The 11,048-nt window shown below is 35.1% G+C and overlaps 1 protein-coding gene across 1 annotated transcript in view; it reads left to right on the forward strand.

The window, feature by feature from the left end:
- LOC122082274 overlaps positions 1–11,048 on the forward strand; it is a 67,527-nt gene that overhangs the window by 33,906 nt on the left and 22,573 nt on the right. The window contains exon 2 of the mRNA XM_042649736.1: positions 6,617–6,641. Within this exon, the coding sequence (XP_042505670.1) occupies positions 6,617–6,641 (25 nt within the window). The remainder of the gene's footprint in view (positions 1–6,616; positions 6,642–11,048) is intronic.

Genomic DNA, 11,048 nt, shown 5'->3' on the forward strand with positions numbered 1-11,048 from the left:
AAAAAAAAAAAAAAGACTCAAACATGTGTTCATTGTGTGATTATTTGTTCTTTTTTCTTTAAATTACATTTCTACATTGAAATCCTCCATGTGTAGACTACAATGGATGATTGGAATCACCCCTTTTAAGAATCACCGCTTCTATTTTTTTTCTTTGGAAGATTGACAATTTGACACTAATTTGGAATCACCCACAAAGCTTTTTTAAGGAAGACTAAAAAGCCAGAACACACAAGAGGGATCTTCATATGGTTTTTATTGACTTTGGAAATGCCTACAACAGGGTTCCCAGAGATTTAATCTAGCAGGTCTTAGAGAAGAAAGAAGTGTCAAGTAGATACGTGGATATTATTAAAGACGTGTATAGAGATATGGTGACTAGTGTGAGATCTCTAAGAGGTCAAGGTGCTGAGTTTCCAATTAATATCGGGTTACATCAATGATCCACATTGAACCTCTACCTATTTACACTTGTCATAGATGATTTAACCAAGAATATTCAATGAGAGGTCTCATGGTGTATACTTTTTGCAAATGATATTATTCTGTATTCAATGAGAGATCCCGCAAAGTGATTGTTTCAGATATCTAGGCTCTATGTTAAACAAAGAAGGTGAGATTGATGATGATGTTTTCCACAAAATTAAAGTGAGATGGATGAAATGGAGAAGGACGTCTGGAGTGTTATGTGATCGACGTATTCATCTAAAGCTTAAAGGAAAATTCTATGGGACAGCCATAAGACTAGCTATGATGTATAATGTAGAATGTTGGACAGTCAAAAAGCATAACATAGATAAATTGAGTGTGGTTGAGATGAGGATGTTGAGATGGGTGTGTAGCAAAACTCTGAGAGATAGAGTAAAAAATGACCAAGTTAGATCGGACTTAGGGGTTGCACCAATGCAGAATAAACTCAGAGAATGTCGGTTACGATGGTTTGGACATGTTCAAAGGAGACCCTTGGATGCCCCAATACAGAGGAGTGACCATATGCAAATGGATGTAGCTAAGGGCAAGCCAAAATTGACCATTGAAGAGTTAATTGGTAGAGACATGCAAAAGTTAAGTCTTCACCTAAGTATGACATCTAACAGAGCTGCCTGGAGGGCTAGGATTTGAGTTGCAGACAATTTGTGAGTGGGATGCCCCAAAAAGTTTTTTTTTTTAATTTATTTAATCAAATACTTGCGGATTTCATGTAGCCGACCCTATTTAGTTGGGATAAGACTAAGCTTTATTGTTGTTGTTGTTAAACCTGATCTTAAACCTATTTTTGGAAGAAAAAAAATTGAGAAGAGAGAAAAAAAAATATATAATTTAAAGGTTAAAGTTCACCATAAAATCAGTTTAAAGCCCAAACTTACACTGTAACCCCTTGTAAAATATCTTAAATACACTCTTTATTTAACAGGTTTACCACTCTCTGATGCCTAAAACTAAAGCACAACCTAAGAGGGAACCCTACCCACACAGTTTAATTAGATAAAAGTCTACGAATTGTGTGTGTGCAGATTCTTTTACACATCACGAAACAAAATGGTAAACCTTGCATCTTTTTCTCTCCTCAAAAATCCCAAGACCCTTCATTCATGTGTCAATGCAATCCTTTCCTAATTCAATTATCACCTCCATGGCACGGTATCAGGTATCTATCATCTTGGAAATCGATACGATATTAATACAAATCGTCTTGTATCGGACAATTTTGCCCCTACTGTTCCATAAAATTTGTTTTTTTTTTCTTTTACTATTATACCCTTGGTTCCCACCATCTACTGATACAAGTGATCCCATCTTAATTCCTAAAACCACGATCACTTTATCATGTTTTTTTGTCTTAATATGTTTTTAGAGGGGATTTCCTAAAAATGTATGTGTCTCTTGTGCTAATGAGTGAGCCAATGGGACATACATAGAAACATCAATAATAATGGAATTTTCATCTTTCATGGAGGATTAACAAGTCAATTATTTTTCTCCCCTTATTTGGTTAAGCCACGCATTATTTTTCAAATTTCTTATTTCCTTATATTTTTTATGAGAAGAGATTAGGTATGTCAGCAACATTTCTGGAGTTAGTAGTTCAACCAATGAGAGGGGCATAAAAGACTTTTCCATAGGGAGGAGGAGAGAGATAAACACAGGGTATACCGATGGCATATCCAACCTTTTTCTATTTTTTATTTATAAAAAAAAATATGCCGAGCATGCTAGTATTGTAACAACGTTATCTAGTAAAGGGAGACGGTTGCCACTATTCCAGTGTAGAAAGAAATCAACGCGCCATAATATAGAAAATAGTATGTCTCACATGGGACTCATATATGTCAAAATATATAATATTGATGAGGTCATTGATGTGATCTGAAATCTGAATTGGGATTACCATGGATGAGAGACCCCCGACAAAACGTGTTTAACCCTCAAAGTAAAAGGTCACAATCCTTCGCTTTATCTTATTTAAGAAGAAAAGAAAAAGATAATCTGTCACTTTGGTCTTTTAACTTAAAAAGAAAAAATAAACAGTCACTTCGATCTGGTTTCAATTTGATTGAATTGGTTATGATCTTCATTACTGGGCCAACCCCATTAAGAGAGCTTTCGGTCTCAATCTATTGAGTAGAGTGAAATTCAATCTAAGAAATAATTTGATCTATGGGTAGCATCATTGTGGTAAAGATTGTAATGCCAGAGAAATCATTACTGTAGGGTATAAAGGGGGAGATCATAACTGTCTATACTATAAAATCGATTTTTGACGGAATAAAAATAAACATAGAAGTTATAATTATAACCATAGAATATGACCCTATTCGAAATGTATACTTAGATCCAGCTCTAAGCAAACTTTTTTGGTCTACCCCAACATTACACACTTGGTTGAATGTTGCTGAGCAAATTTTGGATATCAAATGGACATCACTAGAAGTAAGTTTTATGTGGCGATTTAACTCCTTTTGCAATCATTTTCATTATAAGCATCTGAGGCTTTTTAAATATTGTCCACACCTTTCCGAAGTGTGATTTCATGTTTGTATGCGCCATGCTTAAGGGATATGTTGAAGTAGATTCCTTCAATAAGTAGGTCATTGCCAAAAAAAAAAAAAAACTTGTCTCAATATGAAATAAGGTAAGATGATTGAGTAGGGCACGAATGAGATTGTCTCAAGTGTACCAGTCTCTCAACACACATCGAACGGTTGGAGGGTACTTGGGGTGCATACCTTCCCACGCACTTTAGACATACCCTTGTTGCTTGGTTTGCCTAGTAAAGGTTTATCCCTTCTTATTGGAATCGAATCTTGCGAAAGAATTGTCTCAACTCTTTATTCTTGGAAGGTCTGTAATGTGGGGGGGGGGGTTTCTTTTCATGAAAGGATTTTGTTCTTCGTTTACAACACTAAATTGACTTCCTTTGTTTCTAAATTATATTGTTTAGTTAATATGTAGGCATAAGAGACAACCCCTTGGATCATATTATATCTTGTATAGATTTTCTAATGGTACAAGAGATCATACGATGTTGATGGAAATCTAATTCCACAAATTATATTAGCTTCATTTGTCTTCATTAAATTGTTTTTTATGTTAGGAGAACTTTGAAAATTAGTGTGATAACCATTCTATGATTTTAATGTTTATTTTTGTCTTACGAAGGGGAAAAATGTAGCCAACCATGTATCTGAACCTATTTAATTGGGATAAGGCTCAATCGTTGTTGATGAAGAGGAAATATGAGACATCTGAAGCAAGAATGCACATGCGCCGTAGCTCTTAGAATCTTTTGCTTTATTTAAATAACAATGATGATGAATAGCTCAAGCTTGGTCAGGAGGTCTAACTACCAAAGCAAGACAAGGGTGTCATAAATAAGAGGTGATGACCCACAACAAGGTTTTAGTTCACATTATGATATGATAACAATACGGGTTGGATCATATTTAAGGGTGTCAGTTCAGAACCAAATCAAAACCATTTGTTTAAAATCAAATCGAAATAAATTTTTTCGATTTTTGTTTCAAAATTTGTATTGTTTTTCTCGCTTTGATTTTGGGACTGAAACCGTCAGATAAACCGAACCAAATTATTCATTTTTAGATCAAATCGAAACAAAACAAATTACACATAGATTTATGTTTGAAAAAAGTTTGGTGAATTATTGCCGTAGAAGTAAGTGTTTTTTGGTTGCTTAAAGATGTAAAAAATTGACCGAAACATACAGTAAATCATATGCCAATAGCTCGTTGCTCAAGTGATCTACGACATCCAACTCGAGTTCAAAACTTCTAATTTGAGAATATTGATTAATGTGCACTTCCAATCTAATGTCGCTACCGCCACCTCCCACCCCCCAAAAGAAAAAAATTTACAAGAGATATATGATGTTGGTTGAAAACAAATTCTAGAAATCATGTCTCTTTTGTTTTTTTTTGTTAGGAAAATTTTGGAGATTAGTGTGATAACTGATAAGCAGCAAGTGTTTATTTATTTATTTTCATTTATCAAATAAATTTATGACCTTTTTTTTTGGGTGGGTGGGTGGGTGGGTGGGTTGGGGGGGGGGGATGTAGAATAAATTAATGAGTTTCAACTGCAAGTAACTTGGTGACAGAAACTATTAACAATTATATATCCATTTTCATTGACTTGTTATTCATGTTCATTTTTACTAACTAGTTTTTTAGTGTTTATCATATTTATGAAGGAGAAATAGAAGACATCTTACGCAAGAACACTCTGGCTCTTAGAGGAGTAGCTCAAGCTTGAAGAAGACTCAACTGCCAAAACAAGTGATGACCCTCAAGCAGCCATGCAGGGTTTTAGTCCACATTTTGATATGATTATCAATATGAATTGAACGATAGCTACATCTTTTGCTATTCAAAATTCCAAATCGCAACAAAAAATGCTATTCGTACAATGGTAAATCAGGGCTTGCAATGAGTAGAAGTCATGATAAAGAGTCTCAATCTTAAAAGAGATGTAGCGTTATGACCCATTTGTAGAACTGATACTATTTTCGTACGGGTGTCAACTTAGTATTGAAACCAAAATCACCAGTTCCAAATCAAATGAAACAAATAAATTCGGTTTTTTTTTTTTTTCTCAGTTCAGTTTTCTTTTCAAAACGGTTAGTTAAAATAAAAAAATATTCATTTTTTAATCTAATAGGATCAAACCAAATTACCCGTACCCTTTTGATGTTTTAATCAATGTAGATGTTAAATTTTATTCTTTTTTAATGTTTGCTAAAAGATTGGTGGATTATGACCTTGACAAATAAGTGTTTTTTTTTTATGAAGATACAAACAATTGTCCTAAATACCTAAAATAGGGCTCAAACTGAATACATAACCGACCAAAACCAAATATGATATGAATAAAAATTGAACTAAAGCAAAGCCGATTTGACTCTACTTGATTTCGTTTTCACACGTTGTATCTTGAATCAAAATCGAACAAAAATTCAAAACCAAACCAATTGACATCCTTAACCATATCAAGTCTAAATCAACCGAAATTTAAAAAAATAATAGTTTTTTTTCTTTTAATCAATACCACTTATTTGTATGATATCAGTCACAGTCGATAGATATCAATATAAATCTACGTATATCGATCCTAATACCTAAAACCATGCCCTATACTAAGAGATTGACGGCTAAGAATCAGATAAAAAATGGGAGCAAGGTCCCCTTATCAAATTTTTTTATATTGTGAAATGTTATCCAGATTTCCATATGATTAGCTAAGAATCCAGCGTTTGTACTTTGTAACTATATGTGTATTTGCTGAAAGTCAATGAACTGATCAATACTCAAGCTGATGAAATCAACTAAAAATAGACAAGTTGAGAATTATTTAGTCTCCCAAAGTACACTACAGTGACTAATCCTTGAAGATGTGATTTTTCTATTCTATTTTACCAATATACTCTTGCTTTCAGCTTTGAATTTTGATGGGGTTACCTTAAATGTGATGTAGAAATCTCTGAATTGATGGGTCAGAGGATCAAAAGTCTAAAGGGGTTGCCTTAAAGTAAAAGCTAAAAATGAATGGCAGCCAAATCTTCTCCGCTCTTAGGGAAGACCTTTTTTTTAGTTCATATTGATTAAAAATGGGGCTGCACGAATAGGGACCGTTCTTTTTTCTTACAATTATAATATATGATTTATGTATACTTAAGTTCCAACTTAATTATATTGATAACGAATTGAAGTTTGAAGTTTAAAGCTGTCAAGCCTACCTCCTCTTCCTTTCTATAGATATCTTATTTTTCACAACTTGCTACTCTTTTTCATAAGAGCTTTGTTTTTTAATGTTTATTTTTGACTTGTGAAGGGAAGTATGAGATTTTACTCGAGAACACGCTGGCTCTTAACATCCTTTGCTTTATTTAAATGAGTATAGCTCAAGCTAGAACCAGAGTTCTCAACTGCCAAGACAAGACAAGCTTGTCATGAACAAGAGTTGATGACCCACAAGTATTGAGATAGAGACAGCTAAAATCAACATGGTACCTTTGTCTGATCTCCAACTCATCTTTTTGGACTTTTCTGGCCATCTTTTTTCTTTTTTTTTGGACTTTTCTTCCCATTTGAACATTGTTTAGTATGCATTGTTGGAATACATTCATGGTCTAAAATGCATTCTAAAATAAGAAAATAGAGAAAAATTAGATTGATCTAAAATGCACTTTGAAGTTAGAAAATAGAGAAGAATCAAGTTTTAGAATACATTCTAGACCCATAATCTATTCCTAAAACACACACCAACGTAAAACCTTTCACCATTAGTGATGTGACAATATGACTAGACTCTAACTAGTTTCATATTCATACTTAACTCTCGTCAGAAATTATCCCTCTTCAATCCAATCAGTGAATGCCAATGTAATTTCGCACTCCCATATTTTTTTTTTTCCCCTCTCCCACCTTAACCATATGAGCTCCATGATTGGATGATACCATTCTCTTCACCGTTATTGGTGTGGTGTGGGAGATTTTCCCATATTGCCAACATGGGAAACCTTTAATTTGATATATATATATATATTTACTATAAAACTAAAGGTGAGGTTCCCTCCGACGCTTGGGTACTAATTTAGGTGAATGGAGGGACAAGTTACAAATCATAAATATATGGGGTGTTTTGAGGAGGGAGAGAGAGATTGGTTTTATAACAGTGACCTACTATTATACCCCACTATCACAAAAATAAGGTAGTGAAGCTTTTGGACACTTTAGAGAGATTTTATAACAGTGGCCCACTATTATTACCCCAATATCACATAAACAAAGTAGAAGTAAAGCTTTTAGACACTTCACATCAAAACAAAGGTTCGCAGTGGACTTACTATTTTACCTCCATATCACAAAATAAAGAAGACACTTTACATCAAAACAAAGCGAAACTTGATGAAAAGTTGGTGTGATTCTCTCTTTTTTTTTCTCCTGTTTCATATCTTATAAACTTTTTTTAGGGTGTCTTTTTCTCATTTTTTTTTTTTTCTTACACATTGAATTGTTATGTCCATTCCTTTATTATGGTTTCTAGATTTCAAACTTTATTTAAATGGAGTGTAGCTGTTAATTGGAGCTTCATTGGAACCACTAAAAGGTTAAAAAGCCATTTGACATTATATAATCAAAACACATGAAAAAGCTTTGCCTTAAATTATTTATGCTACCCTATAAGAGTACAATTTTATTTAATTTTTTCATTATTATTTTATAAACAAAATGTAGTCCTATGGATTTTTTAATTATAAAATTTAGATCTAACTATGAAGTATAATGAATTGAAGTACACTTTTAAGCAATTTTACATTCTTATTAAACCAAAAGATGCCCATGCCCCAGCTCCATTTCCCCATTTGTCTGGTGTAAGCAACACTAGCGGGTACCATTCTTTCTCCCATTTATTTATTATTTTATTATTAGCAAGAATCTATAAAACAATGACACATTCATGTGTGGAAAAGCAGAGTGAAAGCTTAAATGTTTCAACATAACTTAGTTCTGATAGAGACCAGAATTCTGCAGCCAAGCACCTTAGACACCAGAAGTTTCAGTGGTGATGCTCACAGGACATGTATTTGCTATATTGCTTTCATCTCAGATGATATAATTCATTCAGTACTCAGTAGCTTTTACTTTGTAACAACCAAGCAATCTTTTACTCTACTTTTAATCCTTATAAAGAGGAACCTAGTTTGCGAAGCTCGCGCTACTGCAGGGTCTGGGAGGGGCAAGTGTACACAGCCTTACCCCCTGCTTCACAGAAGAGACTGTTTCCAAGTTTTGAACCGGTAATCAATATGTCACAATAGTGCAACTTAACTGTTGTGCCACAGACTCGCACTCTACCTTTAATCCTTATATTTCCAGGAAATGTCAGTGACCCCAGATAAGAGTTGTAACAGAATATTGGATGAACACTTTTATCTTTGGTTAAGCCTACAGATGGAACAAATTAAAGTGCAAGCGAAAACTTCAGAAGATGTTTGTGGGAAGTCCCCACATAACCAAGTAATGCAATGCACACTCATGAAATCTGCAATTAGCAAGCTCGCAACTTGAACTGCTGAGGCAAAAGTTCACCACAGATAACCATATGGGTTCTCTGTCTGTGAAAGAACCTGAGACAGAAGGCTTATACACGCCAGATATCAGATGTGAATGAGCTCAAAGAATCATAATAATGGGTTAATAACAGTGATGCCTGTCATCAGCAGAGGGAATCTGCAGATGCTTAGGCAGGACTCAGGATAAAGGAACATTCTGTGAGGACTTCAACAGGCATCGGACCTGAAGCCAGTGGAAGTCATCAGATGTTCCTGTGGCAAAAATGACTGGCTATGAAAAGTATCATGGGCAAATTAACTTGAATTAATCATGGAAACCATCTAGAAATCAGGTGGCACAATGACCCTGATTCATACAGTATGAACTCTCATTTTTTTTCACCCCCTTAATGCTCACCGTAACCGAACAATGAAGAAACAGAAACAAGTAGAATTGCTTTTCTCTGCCCTGAACAGAAAGGGGGAATTTTCTGGGTGTGTTCGACATTTCTATCTTTTTCCCCTGTTCCATGTGATGTGGCAACCAAAATAACTAAATCCTGAGCATCAAGCTTCAATTTCTCTTTGATTCTCGCTCTGTATGTCTCCTCTCAGTTCAAGAATTCAAGCAGATGGAAATCCTAGCCCCTCTTTCCAACCCCCCTTCTCCCACTAGCTTCTCACTCCAACATCTTTCTTGGCTTTCATCACTTCCAGCTTGGAGTATTGGCTGAAATTATATTGCCCATGGCTCTCAACTAGTCTCATCAGAAGGATGAGAGAGTGAGGCATCTTTCTTACATAGTAGTACATTGAAAGGAATAACGTACAATACCTTGGCTGATAATTTCTCAAGGCACCACTTGGAATTGTCTCTTGTTATTCTTCAACTTGCAGATTTCTCATTACTCTCATCACCCTTTCCAATGTCATATTTTTGTCACCTTGCAAATTGTAGTGATGCTGGTTTATCGCTGAAAAATTAGTGTGGGTTAATTTCTGCGTTAAGGTTACAGACTATTGCAATTTACAACTTCAGTCCACAGGTAGGTCGTGATGAACTTCAGTTTGTCACTGGAATTAGCATGAGTAGTTTCAGTATAATGTATATCAGTATGTCATCAAACCCTAATAAGTAAAGAAATCGAAGATCTAGGTCATCAAAATGTTTGGCCTGCTTAGAAGAATGAAAGGCTGACCCAGTGTCGGATGCTTGTTAGATCACAACTGAGTGAAGAATCCAGACAAGCACGGAAACAATTTAAACAAAGCCCAACAAATATGGTGCAATTGCAATGAAAGCTGACTAGGAGTGAACCAACCAAAACATCAACAATCCGCTTAGGCCATTTTTGGTTGGATAAAAAAGCGAGAACTCAACATTTTTCTTCCCCCCACCCCCCCGCCCCCTCCAAAAAAAAAAGGGGTGGGGGGGTTGCATTTGATTCAAGGAAAAATACATGCCTTGATTTCCATTCTTTCCTGAATACTATTCCCTTCTCTTTACTTCCCAAGGGGAGAGGAAGGTATGAGATTCCTTTCCTACATTTTCCAGGAATTTGCATCCAACCAAAAAATTTATGGAAAATGTATTTTTCCTTCATTTTTCCATGATTTTGCCTTCCCTCACTTCCAGTCCAACCAACAGAACCACAAGGAACTGCAGAAACCAGTTAGTTATTCTCACACAATCATCTATATAAACAAGAAGCTCATAAGACAATCTTGACAAACTTATTTTGTTTGACAAGAAAAAAGAATTATAGTCATGGCTTAACAAAATTATCCCATTGAACCAGGAGGTGTAATTTGAGTCTCAAAGAATTGACACAAATCTCGTGGAATTACCTGCAGTAGCAACCTAGCAAGCAACCAAGCTACCCTGACAACAGAGGCAAGCAACCAACATTCCTATAGGTGCTCCGGCAAGCACTTGCGATAGGGTGTGACCAAGAACCACCTTCAGCTTCCTTTGACTGATAGGATGCCCTTTAAACAAGTCCTCAAGGATCATATTAAACCTGTGCAGATCAACTTTTCCTTTTAGCATCAAGATTTCAAAATTGCAGTATTAATCACTGGGAATAAAATGTAAAATTTTGATAACCAAAACAAGAAGGTAGGGTAAACAACAAACTCTACATACTCTAATATGTTGTGGAGAAGTATGGGTTGACACCTATAAGACACAAGTCTGACCTACAACAATTCAGCATCTCCTCACTCAATACAGTACCCCAACTACTTCGGGTAGACTACTTGGATTTGCTGCTGCCATTCACTTACTATCAAAACAAGAACCAAAAGGTCATGGAGTATTCATTTTGTCAATTACCACAATTTTAGGGCTTAGCAATATTTGTTTTTTCAATTTCAAGCCCTTTTAAGATACGATAAGCTGTAACAAGGTACAATTTCTTCTAACGGTTGATGCGAGCCATTGGTCTTCTTCTACGTTATTTCTAATTTGTTCATAGAT

This window comes from Macadamia integrifolia, chromosome 6 (assembly GCF_013358625.1).
Source record: "Macadamia integrifolia cultivar HAES 741 chromosome 6, SCU_Mint_v3, whole genome shotgun sequence".
Lineage (NCBI taxonomy): Eukaryota > Viridiplantae > Streptophyta > Magnoliopsida > Proteales > Proteaceae > Macadamia > Macadamia integrifolia.